Source organism: Hylobates moloch, unplaced genomic scaffold (genome assembly GCF_009828535.3).
Source record: "Hylobates moloch isolate HMO894 unplaced genomic scaffold, HMol_V3 SCAFFOLD_12, whole genome shotgun sequence".
NCBI lineage: Eukaryota > Metazoa > Chordata > Mammalia > Primates > Hylobatidae > Hylobates > Hylobates moloch.
The window spans coordinates 41517345-41537098 of record NW_026652287.1 but is presented as its reverse complement, the minus strand read 5'-3'; the positions used below and the strand labels follow the sequence as shown (position 1 = coordinate 41537098).

The 19754-nt window shown below is 43.2% G+C and overlaps 1 protein-coding gene across 5 annotated transcripts in view; it reads right to left on the bottom strand.

Annotated features, from left to right (window-relative positions):
• HNRNPM (heterogeneous nuclear ribonucleoprotein M) overlaps nt 1–19754 on the bottom strand; it is a 44408-nt gene that overhangs the window by 15653 nt on the left and 9001 nt on the right. The window contains exons 2-12 of one of the 5 annotated variants that reach the window (XM_032169533.2): nt 19276–19445; nt 12251–12303; nt 11327–11334; nt 11145–11238; nt 9154–9192; nt 9001–9036; nt 7816–7969; nt 6650–6699; nt 5370–5430; nt 2765–2866; nt 452–496 (exon numbers count right to left, since the gene is read on the bottom strand). In XM_032169533.2, the coding sequence (XP_032025424.1) occupies nt 452–496; nt 2765–2866; nt 5370–5430; nt 6650–6699; nt 7816–7969; nt 9001–9036; nt 9154–9192; nt 11145–11238; nt 11327–11334; nt 12251–12303; nt 19276–19445 (812 nt within the window). Of the gene's footprint in view, nt 1–451; nt 497–2764; nt 2867–5369; nt 5431–6649; nt 6700–7815; nt 7970–9000; nt 9193–11144; nt 11239–11326; nt 11496–12250; nt 12304–19275; nt 19446–19754 lie in introns of those variants that run through there. The other 4 variants (XM_032169531.2, XM_058424581.1, XM_058424580.1 and 1 more) reach the window with 4 other exon arrangements.

Here is a 19754-nt window from a genome sequence, read left to right as displayed (position 1 = left end):
TGCAAGACAGGTTCACATTTCAGCATCATCCAACAAGACTACTTAGACTGAGCGGGGAAAGAAAAATTCTATGACATGTTTTAACTGGAGTATCTTCTGCCAAGAACTTACCAAGTTTAAGGGCTTTTGAAAAACAAAAAAATGCTAGCACCCTTGTTTAAAAATCACCCATCTTCAAAAAGCTAGTCTGATCCAACCCCCTGAATGAACAGACAAGCAAAAAGAGGCACAGAGATGGAGTGGTCCGCCCAAGGTCACAGAGCTAGTTAGTGAGACAGCCAGAACCAAAAGCCAAGACACCCGCTGGAAGGATGGACAGGCAGGAGGAAGTCATTTCTAGACTCAAACTCAAACCAAAGAGAATTTCATGCAGGGTTTAAACAAGAAAGAAAAGAAAGAGAAAACTATGCCTAAAAGTGATTATGCTTGTACTTCATTTTAAATTTCTTACCTCCCATTTTATTTATTCCAAATCCTATGCCTTCCATTCCCATTCCTTAAAAAGAAAAAGTCAATGCAAACTAAATTATGTCAAAGTAGTAAATAACGTTTGAACTTAAAAAGCATAATTCCAAACCAGCAAATGAACTCAAAAGAAAATCCCTGACAAGTATATTTTATATATTTTAATTAGCAAGAAAAAAAGCCCTTACCATTTCAACTGTCAAATATCATATAGCTAAATTATTTATTTATTTATTTATTTTTAAAGACACAGTATTGCTCTATCACCCAGGCTGGAATGCAATGGCACAATCTTGGCTCACTGAAACCTCCATCTCCCGGGTTCAAGCAATTCTCCAGCCTCAGCCTCCCGACTAAGCTGAGATTACAGGCGCCTGCCACCACGCCTGGCTAATTTTTTTCTGAGGGATCTACATAGTTTAATGACCCAGTTGGGAAGGGTGTTTTTGGTTTTTTTGTTGTTGTTTTGAGACAGGGTCTCCTTCTGTCACTGAGGCTGGAATGCAGTGGCATGGTCACAGCTCCCTGCAGCCTCAACATCCCAGGCTCAAGTGATCCTCTTGCCTCAGCCTCCCAAGTAGCTTCAGCCCGGCCTGACCAACATGGTGAAACCCTGTCTCTACTAAATACAAAAAAGTAGCTGGGTGTGGTGGTGCATGCCTGTAATCCCAGCTACTTGGGAGGCTGAGGCAGGAGAATCGCTTGAACCCGGGAGGCAGAGGTTGCAGTAAGCCGAGATTGAGCCATTGCACTCCAGCCTGGGCAACGAGCAAAATTCCGTCTCAATCAATCAATCAATCAATCAATCGATCCCTGTTAAAGGTAAAATCTTCAAAATAAAAACCAGTTCCTAAAAACACCAAGACTTCTTCCCCAACCCCCAGTCTTTCTGTTTAGGTGTCAGACACAGGGTGTGTGTTTTGGGTCGGGGGGAAATGTTAAGAGCCATTTGAAGTTGTGGCCCAGAACTTAAGTCAGCCCCAGGGTGACTCTGGAAGAGAGTCTAGGGATATGCAGCACTGACAATGGTGGGACAGAGGGGCTTCCATATTCCAATTACAAAGGATTCCAACAAAGACCAGAGCCTGAGGTCATAAAAATGAAATATTCCTTAACAGAATCAAAATACATCATTACACAGAAATGAAAATGCTAAACAGCAAAGCCAAAGCCTAAGTTTGTTCTACACATCAAAGCTTTCATGCAGTTTTTTTTTTTTTTTTTTTTTTTTTTGAGACGGAGTCTCGCTCTGTTGCCAGGCTGAAGTACAGTCATGTGATCTCTGCTCATTGCCAACAACCTCCACCTCCCGGGTTCAAGTGATTCTCTTGCCTCAGCCTCCCGAGTAGCTGGGATTACAGGTGCACGCCACTACGCCTGGCTAATTTTTGTATTTTTAGTAGAGACGGAGTTTTGCCATGTGGGCCAAGCTGGTCTCAAATTCCTGACCTCGGGTGATCTGCCCACCTCGGCCTCCCAAAGTGCTGGGATCCCCGCCTTCTTAAAGACAACACTGTCCACATGCTTCCTGTGACGGCCACGTTGTCACAGAGTGAGGCCCTCTCCATCTTTTCTGTCGCCCAGGCTGGAGTGCAATGGCGCGATCTCGGCTCACTGCAATCTCCGCCTCCCGGGTTCAAGCAATTCTCCTGCCTCAGCCTCCCAAGTAGCTGGGATTACAGGCATGCGCCACCACGCCCGGCTAATTTTTGTATTTTTAGTAGAGACGGGTTTTCACCATGTTGGCCAGGATGGTCTCAAACTCCTGACCTTGTGATCCGCCTATCTTGGCCTCCCAAGTGCTGGGATTACAGGCATGAGCTACCGCCCCTGGCCTCTCCACCTTTTTTGCATCTATCAATGCCCCTAGCTCTCTAGCAGCAGCTGTGCAAATACCAGGAGGGCCCAAAGGGGTCTTGGTAAGACACTTTTCAGGGTACTGCAGGAGTGCTATGGTCCCGTGGTCAGGTGACCTGCAGCCTGTCACTAACTGACAGTGTGACCTTGAGCAAGATCAACTCTCTGGCTTGCCTCCTCTTATCAAATAGCACAACTACTTCAGCTTAGAAGGTTGTTGTGAGGTTACAATGAAAAAGCATAATGACTTTTTAAAAAAGGACTCAACTTGATAAAAATACAAAATACTGCCTTTATTCAAAATGAGGCAGAGATGAATAAGGAGGGAATTTTGTCCCAGTTAAATATTTATTCCATTTAAACTACTCAAAGTCCAGTTGCCCCAATAATTAATAATTTTCACTTCCCCAAACCACCAAGCAAGGTGCACTGTCATTCTCACCTGCGGGACCTATGTTTCCCATTCCGATGCCTTTATTCAGGTGATTGGCATCAATGGGTTGCCCTCCTGGTCCTAACCCCATGCCAATACCACCAAGGCCATCTGGAAGGAAAAGAGAAAGAAGCTTAGTTTTCCCCAATTTAGCAAACCTTGATCCTCAAGGGAAAAGAGTATTTAGTGAGTTGCAACTATCCATTTCAGCCTACCCACCCCCACCCACCAGTGACCCCAGGGCCCAATGCAAAATTCAACATCAGCACACTTGGAAACAGAGCCTTGTTCTGGCGTTTGGGATATGTGTGTATACAACAAAGGCGGCTGAAAACCAACACAGGAAAGTTAACAGCCCCCACACTAAGATTCTTGAAAGCCTATCTGTTTCACTAACCCATGGACTGAGAACTGTCTGATCAAAAAAGGTGACTCAAGACATCAGGTGGCAAGCAGCACAAATGTGCCCAATCCCTAGTAGCCCAAAGGACGTTTCTCATGAAAAAAACACTTTACAAACCAGCCAATCAACATCCTGGGTGTACACTACTCTCTGAATCTGAGTGGTTTTAGTAACAATGAAGCTAATGTATGTATTCAAAGAACCTACCTTCCTTCATCCAAAGCTTCCTAACCCACAACTGGATACCCAGCCCACACTCAACTCCATGCCCTACCAATACAAACAGGGACACAGAAATACAGGCTGGTCTCTGGAAACAGCCAAAAGAGCTGACACTTGCAATATTTGGGGTAACCACCATCTGAGGCTTAAACTACAACCAGGTAAGGTTTTAAAAATCGTTAACAAGGCCAGGCGCAGTGGCTCACGCCTGAAACCCCAGCACTTTGGGAGGCCAAGGCTGGTGGATCACCTGAGGTCAGGAGTTCGAGACCATCCTGGCCAACACGGCAAAACCCCATCTCTACTAAAAATACAAAAAGTAGCCTGGCGTGGTGGCGCGTGCCTGTAATCGCAGCTACTCGGGAGGCTGACAGGAGAATCACCAGAACCCAGGAAATGGAGGTTGCAGCGAGCCAAGACTGCGCCACTGCACTCCAGCCTGGGCGACAGAGCGAGACTCCATCAAAAAGAAAGAAAGAAAAAGGAAGAAAGAAAAGAAGGAAAGAAAGAAAACAAAATTCATTTAAAAAGTAAATAAAACCTGCCACCACTTCCCAGGCGTTTAATCTGATGAACATTCCATCTTTAATTGCATAGCAACAGCAGCAAGAGATCACCAAGGTTACTTACTCCCCAAAGCACTGAAGGCTTTGAAGTCAAGCCTCTGAAATGGCTGGGAGACCAAGAGCCATGGATAACAGGCTCCCTGGAGCAATGTGCTCCTCCTCCTGCTCCAGCACAAGAGTCAACAAGAGCCATCGCCATGGTCCAGGGTGACCACTGCTCAGGTGAGCACACTGACAATTTATTTGGGAAATGAGTATGTTATTTCCAGGAAATGCAATCCTTCTCTAACTAATGTTGCCTTTCAACAGATGAGCCTTCTCTTGAAGCCACAGATTTCCCTTCAAGATACATCTGTCATGCTGCCTTAATGCTACGCTGCAAAGGTGCTCTGGCCTGGGCTCCCATCCAACTCAGTAAGTGAATAGGGCCCTGAGCTTAAGCTGCTGCTCCAGACCAGGCCCCCTCAACCCACCTGGTGGAGGCCACCCCAGCACAGCACACACAGGCCTCTCACCGTCACCCATCTTCCTTCTCCAGGAGAGCTTTACCTGTGCCAGTGATTCCCTGAGTCATCCCATCGCTGTCTGCACTCAGGTTCTTGCTTCCAGCCTCTGGCTTATCTACAACTCTGCACTAATATTTGCCACTTCTACCTGTGTGGTGGCCCATCAACTAGCCTTCCCTGTCACAAAACAGATTTTCACCTGGGTGCCACACATAGCCGATCCCTTTCCCCTCTGCATACAAATTATTTGTTCAAGACACTTCACATACCATAAAACTCAAAAGTATTCAGTGGTTTTTAGTATATTCAGAGATATGCAACTATCACTACCATTTAATTCCACAAAATTTTCATCACCCAAAAAAGAAATCCAACCTTATTAGCAGTCCCATCCCTACTTACTCCTTCCCGGCCACAGGCAACCACTAATCTACTTTCTGCCTTTATGTATTTATCTATGCGGAGCATTTCCTGTAGATGAAATCAAGGTTCATCCACACTGCAGCATGTGTCTTTCCTCCTGCTGCAAACATCTGTGTACGAATTTCTGTGTAGATGTCTAGTGTGCACTGCTAGCCCACATGGGACTAACCAATATCTTCTGTGTTAGAGTGCAGCCTGGTTTTTATTCCCTTCACAGGTTCTGATTCTTCCTTCCCCAGGACACTTTCAAAATGCTTAACAACATCCGCTACATCCTGGTATTACAATCCTAGGATTACCGCGAGGTAATCCTAACAATATCCTCAAGTTGTGAATCTCTGCTCATTTCTCACCCTGAAAAATCTATAGAAAAGAACTGGCCAAGAGAACTGAGGGCTAACCTGGCACAGGTTCAAGTGAAACTGTAAGGTAATTTTCTGTTTATTAGTATAACTCAAATTCAAACTCTCAGCCCTAATCACTCAAACACTTACGGGGAAGTTGTTGTGGACGCTCAGGAGGGAAGAAATCTCCTTTTGGTAAGGCCCTCTCATCCTGAAAGAGAAAGAAAACGAATAAATCTCAGTATCCAGAGCAGCAGTGTTTGCAATAGCAAAAGACTGAAATGCCCCCCCGCATCAAGAGAGGACCGGCTAAACACATTATCCACGCCATGGAGTAATACGCAAGGGTAGAAAGGCATGTGGAGCATGCTTCCTATTTTATGTCAAGGGGAAAGATCAAAAGACACATGGATATTATCGTGGGGGATGATGGGGACCTGGGCAAGAAGTCCAAGTAGGACTAACACTATCTTCACACTATCTTTTCATGCTTTTTGACTTTTGAGTCACGTGAATCTACCATCTATTCAAAAAACTTAACTACTCTATTTAGAGTAATGAAAAAATTGCTTTATAGTTTCTTTTATCTTTTTCCTGAATTTGAGTCCCGACTAGATTGCCCTCAGCATGTTCCAGTCATGCCTGTAGTAATTATCATCTTTGGCACAGCCACAGCAGAGCAAATGTTTATTAAGATTGAAATGCTCCAACAGACCTTTAAAAGCTGTCTGAATCAATGACTTCATTATGTTCACAACAAATTTGATGCTAACCAAACATTATACTGTAATACTTTGAAAAACTGGAACCCCACATATATAACCATTCTTTTGAAACGGATCACTTGCTCAACCAGGATACCCAGGTGACTTCTCAAATGTGCCATGAACAGTCAACTGTGCAAAAGGAAAAATATCTAATGCAGTCAAGAGCTGCCATGAGCAAAATGTTTTTTTTTTCTGTTTTTTTTGTTTGTTTGTTTTTTGTTTTTGAGACGGCTTCTCACTCTGTTGCCCAGGCTGGAGTGCAGTGGCACGATCTCGGCTCACTGCAACCTCCACCTCCCAGGTTCAAGTGATTCTCCTGCCTCAGCCTCCCAAGTAGCTGGACTACAGGCGCGTGCCACCATGTCTGGCTAATTTTTGTATTTTTAGTAGAGACGGAGTTCCACCATGTTGGTCAGGCTGGTGTCAAACTCCCGACCTCATGATCTGCCCGCCTCAGCCTCCCAAAGTGCTGGGATTACAGGCGTAAACCACCACGCCTGACCAGCAAAATGTTATTTCTCTCACAAATTTGCTCAACATACTGCACCCTATTTAACTTAGACTAATCCATAAATATTTTATAGTGGCTATGTGTACACTCTTATTAATTCCATGTTTTTGCTAGACTTGAGTATATCACAGAGAAAGATCCTACTGACTTACCATCTTGACGTGCATTGGTCTATCAAATAGCAGCTGGCCATTGAACATAGCTGGTATTACAATTAAGGCTATTTCTTGCAATTCTAACAATGTGCACAAGAGAAACACAAAAAGAAAAATACTCCAACTGCTACCAGTCCCTCTAAGTGACGAATTTATGAGCAATTTCAATTCTTCATTATGCTTTCAACAATAAGCATAAAAGGAACAATAAATAAAGCTGGCAGGGAGGACGAGACAACTTCCGCTTATTCCCTAGGTGTGAAGCTTCATTCGTAACCTTACAATTTCACCAAACCATCCTCTTAAGCAGTGGCAACAAGGTTCTCTGAATGTGGCCAATGGGCCAGGCAACTACCACTATCTAAACTGAAGGACCACGTTTTCTGGGTAAGACACGCAGTGACGGTCTTGTCTGAGTTGCATGAATGTGCTCCCTTGGGGTACTCTCCATGGGATTAAAAACTCTAGGCTAAGCCTAGGGTCAAGGAGAAGTGGCCTCTTCCAAAATGATGTCTACTCACTGGAGAGAGTGAGGTCCTATAAGGTTGTATTACACATGAAACAACAACCCAGTTTCTCTCTAGTAGCACATTCTTTGGGCTTCCTCCTTCAAACCTAGACTCTTCTGAAAAGAAAACAGTAGAAAGACTACTCATGGGCGTATGCCCATGTTCTAACCATCCCCTCTATCCATACTGTATCGAATCAATTCCACCCCCAGAAAACCGTTTTTTTTTTTTGAGACTGAATCTCACTCTATCACCCAGGCTGGTGGTGTGCAGTGGCACAATCTCGGCTCACTGCAACCTCCACCTCCCGGGTTCAAGCGATTCTTGTGCCTCAGCCTCCCAAGTAGCTGGGACCGCCACTGCTAATTTTTGTATTTTTTAATAGAGACGGGGTTTCACCATGTTGGCCAGGCTGGTCTCGAACTGACCTCAAGTGATCTGCCCGCCTCGGCCTCCCAAAGTGCTGGGATTACAGGCGTGAGCCACCATGCCCGGTCCGGCCCAGAGAACCTTTTAATTCCACAGTAATGCAGTCCCCCTAGTCACATAAAAAACATGAATACACACAGTCACCTCTTCCTCACACAAACCTACATGACTAACACAGCAATTTAGGTCAAACTGTTCACAAGTTGAATTCCTACAGAAGGATACATATAGCTTGCACAGCTTCAATGGACTGTTCAAAAGTAACAGTGCCTATTCCACGACTTTTTCCATCTTTATCTTCAAGAATGTCTGCTCGGACCACCACACCAGCCATACTAAATACTTCCTTCAGTTTCTTCCAGCCAACTTTATAATCCAGCTAATCGAGAGAGAACGGGGTAAAAACCTTAATGTAAACATTTTAAGAAACACAACATTTTTACTACGTGAATGAAACATGCTTTGGTTGGAAAGAAGTATTAGGAAATAATGTCACAAAAACTAATCAACTGCAATGGAAATTTTATATTTATTTATTTATTTTTGAGACAGAGTCTCACTCTGTCGCCCAGGCTGGAGTCCAGTGGCACAATCTCAGCTCGCTGCAATCTCCACCACCTGGGTTCAAGCGAGTCTCCTGCCTCAGCCTCCCAAGTAGCTGGGATTACAGGCACCTGCCACTACGCCCAGCTAATTTTTTGTATTTTTAGTAGAGACAGGGTTTCACCATGTTGGCTAGGCTCGTCTCGAACTCCTAACCTTGTGATTCGCCCGCCTCGGCCTCCCAAAGTGCTGGGATTACAGGCGTGAGCCACTGCGCCCAGCCAGGAAATTTTAAAATAGGATTATAAAGCCTGGCCTTCGCTGTAAATAAACTGTACTTACAGTAAACATACTGTCTCTTTTCTCAGAAACTTAACTCACCTCATACTTCAAATTAATAACTCATTTTCTGAACATTTTTAAAAAACTGTTTCCCTGATAAGCTTTACCACACTCCACCCCACCCAACCTACTTTCTTCTAAAAATATTTCCCCTTGCAGATGGCAGAGGTATTATCATTCACCCCAGACACAACAAGAGGAAGGTGTCAGTGCACTTCTGCTCGTACAGTCTTACTCTGCACCAAAACTGCACAAAATAAACCAACGGAGAATGCAGACTCGGTTACTGCTTGTGGAAACACCTGCAAAACTCAGGAATCACAGCCCCAACGAGACCACGGTCAAGCTTGTGACTTAGGAATGCAGACAAAGCCCACCTATAAGGCTGATTTTTAAAGAAATCAAGAACACAACCCTTCTTTACATTTTTCTTCTCAAATGTGAGAATTACTTTTATAACATATTGACAAGGTCATTTCATAAAGTTCTGATTTTCTACTTTAGACGATGGTTCTGTTTACTTACATTTGCTACAAATACTGTGCTTCCAAGTCTTCCAGCCTGTAATGCATGGATAATCTCATTTGGGATGTTGGGATTATTTAGGATACTGGGTGGGATAGTAATCATTCCTGGGCCACCTGGTCCCATACCCATCCCACCAGTCGTAGCCATCACCTTTTGCATTGCTCTCCTGGCATGTTCACCATCAGGATCCTAAAACAAGCAGAAAAGGTGTTACGTTTAACTGACCCAGTGACAACGCAAACCATGCTTGCACAGTAAATGATATTCTCAAGACTTAGAAACTGAAAGGTTGTTTGGAAAGCATCTCTCAAATCTATTAACAAGAAAGTCAAATGAACTCAACTACCAGCTTAGAAGAGTCCAGCTAAAGGAATAGGAGAGGAAGAAAAGGCATGAAATGTAGCACTAAAAACACAGCTCTCAACTGAACTAAGTAAAAAAGAAAAGCAGGGTAGGGAGGGAAACATGATTAGCTGATATAATGTAGAACCGCCAGACTGAAATTAGAGCTTCATGGGCTTGGTATAGCTGAATCTTACTAATTCATCAATAGGGTTTTGTAATTTCTGCAAACCCCATCAATGGCTTCCAGAAGTTTGAGAAAGTTCTAGACCACACAAGCGCCCCCATCCTTCAAGTCCTTCAGGTGTCGGAGGCGTGTGTGTGAGGGCTGCACAGTGAAACAACATCTGGGAAGGTCTGTGAAGCTCTGTACTGACTCTCTTCTTCAACTCTCTGTCCTGTCATTTACCACCATCAGCACTAAAAAAGACACCATAACACATGAGAGACCTTAGACCCTACCACGCTTCACTCTGAATCTACTCATCTTTCTCCCCAAGAGAAGAGGTGAAAAGAAGACAAGAGGGATGTTTTTTTGAGACAGAGCTTTGCTCTTGTTACCCAGCCTAGAGTTCAATGGCGCGATCTCGGCTCACTGCAACCTCCACCTCCTGGGTTCCAGCAATTCTCCTGCCTCAGCCTCCCGAGTAGACAGATTACAGGCACCCCCTCACCACACCCAGCTAATTTTTTTGTATTTTTAGTAGAGACAGGGTTTCACCATGTTGGTCAAGCTAGTCTCGAACTCATGACCTCAAATGATCCACCCACCTCGGCCTCCCAAAGTGCTGGGGATTACAGGCGTGAGCCACTGCGCCCAGCCAAGGGGATTTAATCAAAACAACCTTCTTCCTCAAGGAATATATTTGATTCAGATGAAATGTGAAAGCAGGTGAGGAATAACAAACTCACTTTATTATTTATTATTTTTTATTATTTTTATTTTTTTGAGACAGAGTCTCGCTGTGTTGCTCAGGCTGGGGTGCAGTGACGCAATCTTGGCTCACTGCAAGCTCCACCTCCCGGGTTCACGCCATTCTCCTGCCTCAGCCTCCTGAGTAGCTGGGACTACAGACGCCCACCACCACGCCCGGCTAATTTTTTTTGTATTTTTAGTACAGACGGGGTTTCACCATGTTAGCCAGGATGGTCTCGATCTCCTGACCTCGTGATCCGCCCGCCTTGGCCTCCCAAAGTGCTGGGATTACAGGCGTGAGCCACCAGGCCCAGCCTATTTTTTATTTTTTAGACAGGGTCTCACTGTTGCCCAGGCTGGAGTGCAATGGTGCAATCTCGGTTCACTGCAACCTCCACATCCTGGGCTCAAAACGATCCTCCTGCTTCAGCCTCCCAAGTAGCTAAGACTACAGGCATGCACCACCATGCCTGGCTAATTTTTGTACCTTTTGTAGAGATGGGGTTTCACCATGTTGCCCAGGCTGGAACAAACTCACTTTAAAAAAAAAGAAAAAAGATGGGCCAAGAAGGTTCAGACGGAGTAAAACTTAATGGCACAAACCCACGGGCTCACGGTTTGAGAGTCCCTGAGACAACAAGGCCTCAGACAAATCATAGATGTTAGAAGGTGGTCAGCAGCCACTCAGGATCTGCTTGGCCACCACCCCAAAGTCCTTGCAGGGAATGGCTGCTGTAGGCTGTGACCGACACTCTTCATTAGAAACAGGCTGGCACTTGCTTTGTAAAATGCCATCTGGGACCCATGACCGTCTTTCCCTAATTCCAAAGTGGGATCACTCAACAATTACACACAGTATCCACAGTATTAAGCAAGAGCTTACTTCTTTGACTTTCAGTGGTCTTCCACTCAGACTATGCTTGTTTAGGACTTCCGCAGCTTTTTTCATGCTCTCTTCCATCTTGAATTCAACAACGCTACAGAGTCAAAAGGAAACGAGTCAAGTGAAACCAGTCCTACAAGTTAGAAGGCTCAAATGCCAATAAGTAACTAGACGATACTTACGCACATCCCTTTGGAGGAAGCCGGAGACCAGTCAGAAGAGCACAGAAGGGGAAAAAGAAAAGAAAAAAAATAGTAAATACCAATGACAGTTATAAACAAACTAAAAATATGATTTATGTCACAAAGTTAGTCTTTCAAAATGAACCCTTCTAAGGGGAAGCTGACAGAAGTGCCTCGCCTCGCCTTCCTTGTTAAAAGCTGGGCTCCTTAATATCTCCTTCTCCTACGCATTACCAGCATTGCACTAGAGCTGCTGACGTTTAATAAGCAGACCTAAATTCAGGGTCTCCAAGAAATCACACCAACTTTAGATCTGCTTCCCTCTGTACTCAATCGAGTCCTTACCATATTCCTCCTAAATCCATCCCTTCCGTAAGTTAAGCTCATCCTTTTGATTATTCTAAGCCATTCTATTGCACAACAGAAAATAGTTTATGTTCTCTTTAAACTAGGCCAATTTTGAACATTCAGGTTTTTAATATTTGGTTTACAATTTACTGGCACAAAGGCAACTTTTCGGAATCTTTGGTTCACACAACTTTCAAATTCAGCAAACAACCAAGAGTAACATTTTCTAGACAAGAACACACGTTTTACATTAATTATACCACCGCTAAAATTCCATGCATAATTCACACACAGCCAATTCCTCTGTTAACAAAGAGACAATGCTGCTATTGGTCCCCAGTTATCCAAATTGGGCATCCAAACAGAATACCAAAAAGCTCTTTGGCCAGCCATTTGGAAAAGCGGGACTCCCATTTGCAAATCCCCTCCCACCCCACTCAAATGTTTGGCAAAATCAAACATAGCTACTGTAACATGAGCACTCACTGCCTTCCTGATTTCATTCGATTCCACGCCACCATACAGTTACATTTTTCATGTAGTAAATCCACAGAAGAAATTCTCTCAGACACTTACCCTTGACTTTCCTTCAGCGTCCATTAAGAGCTCCACGTATGTTACCTCACCAACTACAAATCAGTTTCCAGACGACACATAAACCAAGGGAGAAAAGCCAAGAAAACAATGGGAATTTAGAACAATCATCAGCAACCTTGTATGGAGCCTCTGCCTTATAAGAAAGCCCAGAAACACTCCATATTCTCTAAACCACCAAACTAGGCATTACAGGTGTGCAGTAAAAGTAGGTGAAAACACGTTAACAATATGTCCTTGATTTTCCTCCCACCACAAACAAGCTATTCCACAGATTTCTGTATCAATTTCCCTGTCTGGAAGACTCATTCATGACTAGAGGCAATCCAAATCTATAGGAAAGAAGTCTGCGTGATTTACTTTTCTGGGGAAGGGAGGAAGTTTTACACATACGCTCTCATTGGTGGCAAGTAGGTGAAATGCATACAAATTGCGATGCCATCGGGCTGAGCTCACATGCTATAAATACAAGGACACACGTATGCGAAGGTATAAGCTCACAGGCACACACGGCCGCCGGGCCAGCTTCACAGGTGAGCAACCCGTGCAATCATACAGAGCCCCGCACTCAGGGGCCCTGAGCTTGGTTTAATGCTGTTATCGCTGCCATGACATTCTTAGCTTTTTTTTAACAAGAGGTCCCTTGTTTTTGTTTTGTGTTGGGCCCCACAAATTCTACAGCTGGTCCTGCATACAGCACTAGGCTCCACATCTGTAGAGGCAGAATGTTTGAATATAGTAAGATCACAAAACCAGAGCAGCATCTGGATTCTCTTCAGTGAATTAGGCCAGGCTTCATTCTTGCTGCTTTCTAAACCTCCCCATTTAAAGGACACAAATAAATTCAAATTTAGAGCTCAGATTTTGTATCTAAACAGTTAAACTCACATGATTCTAGTCTATACAAAAGGGAAAAAACCAAAGCATTTCAAAAGTTTCTGCAGATTTTCCTCAAGGTTTGGATTGCCAATTCATGACCACCATGACCAGATGTTAGAATCCATCAAGACAACCACCAAAATGGCTGCTGAACTTGAAGATGGCACACAGAAAACAAATGTAAAGTGTTACCCTGGAGAAAACTATCGCTAACCACTCTCCAAAGTCAAAAAATGGGCTTTTGTTGTCCTCTGGATCGGTTTGGTTTAGCAGTACAAGGGTAAAGATAACCCACTTAACGGCCTCAACAAGTCCTGCCTATTCCAACTCTTTTGTTTACAGGACATTAAAATTATGAGGCTATAGGAAGAAAAAATTTTAATGAAAAACAAGATAAAATTATTTTACAAAAAATTTAAAGATCTGAAGGACATATTTATTAACCACTCTGCACACTGGTTGAAGGCAAGAAAGCCAAGTGTCCAAAGTTTACATCTAGAGCCTCACCCTCTTTGCCCTCTCCTGAAATGTTTCAGAACTAAACTGACACTTTGCACAAAACAGGAGAGAGAATCATCAGTGCAAAGAAATGAAGAACGGAAACATGAGGGATCAGTACAATTTACTTTTGGAGTATGTACTCCTGTGGGGCAAACTGAAAAATTATCACAGCCAAGGGACAGTTATACAAAGCGGCTTTATTTAACCCTTAAAAAGTAAAGCAGTTCCAAAAATGCGGCCACCCTGAGGCCACGTTAAAAGCCATTTGTTTCAAGAGCAGCAGCCATTCAAGGACCACCAACCCTTGTCTCCACTTTGATGAAAATGCCACATAGTGTCAAAATAGTGACTGAAGAGGCCCCAAGTTGATTTCCTACCAGCTATGACTACCACCTAATAACCTTTAAAAAATAAAAGACTCACAATAATTAATTCAAAACAGCTGCAACCATGTTGTCGAAATTCAAATCCTAGTTGCATGGGAAGTTTCTAGTCTGTGTCCATAAGACACTTGATCAAAAAGCTGTAATTGCAACCCAGAAACCAAGCAAATCCAAACCAAACTTTTTCTCATGGCCATAACCACCTTAACAAAAAGAGAGGTTTAGAAATTAGGACTTCTTCCACCTAACAGTCTAGTCTAGAAATAGCACACCTGACTTCAATCCTTTGTATTAAAAATTTGCTTAAAACATTCTCCCTCTTTTTACCTCAAATGGTATCATTGTTTAGCAGTCACCCTGGGGTCCAGAATGAGTAGTGCTGTCCCCGAGATCATAAGTAATGACCATGCTCCTCACAAACTCATAAAATTCCAACCTCTACCCTGAGAGACCACCAATTAAGTGTTAAGGGATCTGCAATAGCTGCTCATTCATAGTTTCCTACAGGAAAATGGAGCCTTTAAAAGACCACCTCCCTTTTGGTTCTACCGTACCAAGGCAAAGATTTATTTCATGTAGTCAGCACAACTATCGACAAGAATGTGAGGGCAAAATTTGTCAAGTAAACACAGTCTGGTCACATTCCATGAAGTGAAGTTTAACGAGCAAACCATCCAGAGCAGATCACACAGTCAGGACTCAGGGGTAGAGGTGACAGCTTGGCAGTAGCAGCAGTCTTACAGAAACGGCACTCGCAGTTATTAATAAAAAATACGGTTGCTTTTCTCCCTGTGTAAACATGGATGGAATTCACGGAATCCCAACAGTAGGCTAAGACAAATTCTACTGCAGCTTAAAACATCAAAATATTGAAATGAAAAAACTAAGACATTAAAAAATCTAATACCAAATGTTATCTACCTCTATTTAAAATGCTCTAAGAAATCATTTTTGACCAACATTTAAGTGAATTATTAAAAAGACTGCCTTATTCTTAAAACACATCAGGAGGATAAGCAGATGAGCAACCCAAAAAGAACTCAGGCGGTCCCTTGGAGCTACTGGGACCTCACTCTCCTGCACAAACCTTTAGCAAAGTGAGTATTTGTTTTTGTGTTCCCATTTACTGCTCAAGTCTGAAAAAGAAAAAAAGAGGGAATACGGTGCCGAAGCTTCACTGAAGAGAATTCACATGTGATAAGGCCTATATATTTTTTTTAACAGGAGTTTGGGGGGGGCTTGAAAGTCAGGCATGTTGTCAAACATTCTTCACCTCATAACGGTCAATTCTCAGGCTGCCGCTCTATTGGGGGAGAGGAGTGCACAGAACACATGCACACTCTTTAATATAAAGACACCTTGAAACATGGTAAAATAATTATTCTACACACCTACTTGGCTTATGGCCATGTTAGGAAATGACTGAGCCCACGCTCCTCCTTAATTGCGTGGCAATAACAGAACGGTATTGCTTCCCTAAGACCAGAGACCACACAGGGTAAGCCAGACAGGCTGCACTGCTGGGGCTCAACCTAAGTATTCATACATATGAACGCTTTAGCGTAACAGGCCTTTCTAAAATGCAGGCTGTGGCCAGGCCTATAATCCTAGCACTCTGGAAGGCCAAGGCAGGCAGATCACCCAAGGTCAGAAGTTCAAGACCAGCCTGGCCAACATGGTGAAACCCTGTCTCTACTAAAAATACAAAAATTGACTGGGCGTGGTGGCGGGTGCCTAATCCCAGCTACTTGGGAGGCTGGGGCAGGAGAATCACTTGAACCCAGGGGGTGGAGGTTGCAGATCACACCACTTCATTCCAGCCTGGGCAAAAGAGCAAGACTTCATCTCAAAAACAAAATAAATAAAATGCAGGCTGCATTTCCAACAGAGGAAAATATGAAAGAGCAAGTAGACTGGGTAGGAATTTTATTTAAACTGAAAATACAGTTCTGCCTAATAGACCCACAATGCAAATTATCTCCAGGAGCCAAGATGGAGGCTTTCTATTGGACTACACTTGCCCTCTGGGCCTTAGTTTTCTGTCAGCTGCAATTTGAAATTTACTTAAAGTGGTGCATTAAATACTAACAGAAGGATTAAGTGCTTAAAAGAAATCTTTGCTTACACAAGTTAAACTGACTGCTGCTAAACTTGGGATTGACTGAGGGTAAACTACATTCCTGACCTTCCTTTCTTCCTCAACCTGGGCTCTGTTTACTCACTGCAGGTGCAGCTCAGTCCTGCTCTGGTGGCACTGCCCCACCTGGATGCTGCCGGCTGCCTGGTGAGGTCAGGAGAAGCAGCCCAGCAAGGAGCTTCCTCCACTCACACAGGACTTGATGGTCTCAAACAAATGTAGCACGACACTAAGTTTAAAAGCCTAAGATCGCCTTTTCTCACAGAAATATTTATTTTTTCCACCCAGTCCTTATGGTCAATCACTTTAAGATGTGTATCCCTTTACCTGTCAGGATACAAACTGGGAGCTGTGGCCTGTTAAGTCACTTTCAAAGGCATAAATGACCAGTTTACTTCCTATGTGGATTTTTAATAGGAAATGCTAGAACTAGCTGCTAAATGCTAAAATTAAAGCTGGAGAATATGCAGCTGGTATGAAAGATGGGGAAGAGGATCAAGAGTGAGGGAGGAGAATGTGAGACAATCTCTCCCAGGAGTATCCTTAGGAAAAAAAAGCTCCCCTCTTGGCCTAGCTACTTTAGTTCTGAGAGGCTGCCATTAGACAGTACTACAATGACAGAAAATTTCAGTTGAGGACAACTAATTCTAGTTCTTGTTCTACTCATTTCCTGAAACAAGGCTAAGATTCATCAGACCTTAAAACGCAGACTGATAGAGTACTTAGGTTACGACAGCCCAGATCTCCGTGTTTTGGAATTGAGACTAATACTTTTAGGGTTGTAAGTGCCTCCATCTGCCAGTTCTTCTTGTGTATAAAGTCTTCAAAACACTTAAAACTTATGGGCAACAAATTTCAAGTAAATATTTCAGATTTAAACTAACCACTTAAACATTTTTTGTATACCAAAACGGGAATGAAACCGTCTTTTTAAAAGCACATAAGAAGAAGAGTATTTCTTAAGAAGTCATATGTATGCAAACACAGTAAATTTCTTTAGACCTCACATACTGAATATAAGCATTATCGTAAAAAGATTACCTTTCTCTTATGAGTCACTTTACCCACAATCCTATACTGCTAATAATTTAATTAAACAGCAAAGTAATTAATTTAACCAGTACAGGGGAGCTCTAAACAAGAACATTTTAAGGCTCATTAAAAATAACTGATTTACTGCACACCTGTAATTCTAAATTACACCACCAAAAATACACTGAGAGGGCTGAGCCCAGGCATTCGTAGCAGTATGCCAGGGGAATATGAGAACCAGTTTGGAAGTATCCCAATCAACCACCAGGCTGGCTCCACACTTAAGAGTGCAAAATAGTGAATTGAGGTGAACTGCTTCTACATCCAGAAACACCATGGCTGCTGCTGCTACTACCAGCTTTAAGGTTTCCCAAACCAAATTACTGAATGGTAAAGCAGTAAAAATGTCACCTACTTTATCCAGCATGTCCCAAAACTGGTTCACACACTCCTAAAAATGAAAAAATAATTTGGCCTGCAATCTCTTACAAAATTCTAACAATTGCATTTTCAAAGCCACATTCCTGGTTCTTGGAACTACTATACCTTATTATCAATGGAAATAGCAATTCAGCGGTTCAACCAAATCACGAGAACACAAATTTGGAGGTTATTCCAAAAGCTAATTCGAATGAGGCCCAACTGTACTGTACAGAAATTCTAAGCTTCTATTGAAGCAGCAGTCCCAAAAACCAAGAACACTGCATCTGGGATGCAGCATGACACGCCCTCAGACAAAAAGAAGAAACTGCACTCTTGCCCTAGGAGCATTGGCAGGAATGATTTGGCTGATCAAGGCAGGCACATCAATCTCACACCAAAACGTTTTTCCATCTGTGTTATCTGGAGAAATACCATGTGGGAGCAGCACGCGTGACTGTACGGAGAGGTTCACAGTGCCTAGTGCTTCTTGCATGTCATGGTCAAAATAAGGGATGGGACAATGATGGCAGTGCCATTCATAATTTCAAAATCCAAGGCAGGGAGCACCAGTACACATACCAAAATGGCCTATCAACGGGGCATCTCTGTCACTGAAATGTTAAATCATTTGACAAATCAAGCTCACATCTCTTTTCATAATGAATGCTCCAGAAAACCAATACCTTTCAGTCATGCAAAAACTCCATGAAGGGTAGTTTGAGTCTAGGTCGGGGTGCGGGGGAGGGCGCCTCAAGGCAATATACAAATTGTTCTCTACCACGGTGTTGTCTAAACCAGGGCTGAGCAGTCTCTTTAGTCCTAAGTGCCACCAGCAGGGCCAAGAATCAGGAAAGGAAGACGACAGCAGCACAAGAGGGAAGGAGGAGAGAGAGAGAGGACACCGCAGTGTGCACGGGGGTTAGGATCACAGAGGCAGGCTTCCTCGGGCCTCCTGGTGGCAGCAGAGCTTGGTTGCTTCCCCTGCCCTCGGCTGGAAGGTGGACACCTAGGCTATGACAATCCACATCCTAAGGCACCGCGTTATAAAGCAGATACCTTATTTTGAACTCTCCAATGGCCAATCTACTCTATTTTTTCCCAGAGGGGAAAAAGCCTAAAAGTTAAAATACAAGCTAATGTTTTATAGTTTGGAATCTGAGAAGCATAAGGTCCAGCTACCACATTTTGATCCCAGGAAGACATCCACAAAATTTTAAACAAGCTATCTTCCTGTGAAACTTAAAAAGCTTAAAAAAAAAAAAGAAAAAGAAAAAAAAAGAAAAAAAGGAAAGAGGAAAAATCTCTCCCACCTAATGTGCAAAATTCAAAAAATTTCAACACAAAAAAGGCTCCCCGGAAGCCTAATCGAAGCCTTATTAACCATACTAAGCCAGTAAAATCAACTGTAGGCCAAAGGACCATACAAACCATCCTGTTTGACACACAGGGGTATGACCACAAAACAAAACAAAAACAAAAAAAAACCCACAAAACAAAAAAACTGAGGTGGGGTAAGGGGGCTTCACTCTTAAGCCTGAAAAGAACATCCTCTACCCAGAGCCGCTTCCACTGACCAAAAATAACCAAGGAATTAGCCACAGAAAAGATGACACACCAACCTTCTCACCCTACTCAATCACCAGTACCATTACCTTTTTCTTTAACCAGGTCTTTAAGTGACTGCCATTTCACATCAAAAGGTATGTTTGTAATGAAGGCTCTGTATCTTTTAGTTGGATTGGCATACGGCTCAAAGCGATTGCCTCCTCTTTTTATGTTTTTCTCCTTCCTCTTCTCATTCTGAGCAGGTCGTTCTCCTTCACTGAATTCAAGAGAGAAAAAAAGGTAAAGGTTTTATATGTCAGCACAATGTGAAAGACAATTATTTGATTTGCCAGGTTTACAATTCCACACAAAGTTACATATGACACAAGACTAGTATTGGTCAGATGCGGTGGCTCACACCTGTAATCCTAGCACTTTGGGAAGCCAAGAAGGGGGGATCATTTGAGGCCAGGAGTTCAAGACTAGCCTGGGCAACACAGCAAGACCCTGTCTCAACAACAACAAAATATATGTAAAACTTAGCCAGGTGTGGTGGTGCACTTGCAGTCCCACTTTTTTTTTTTTT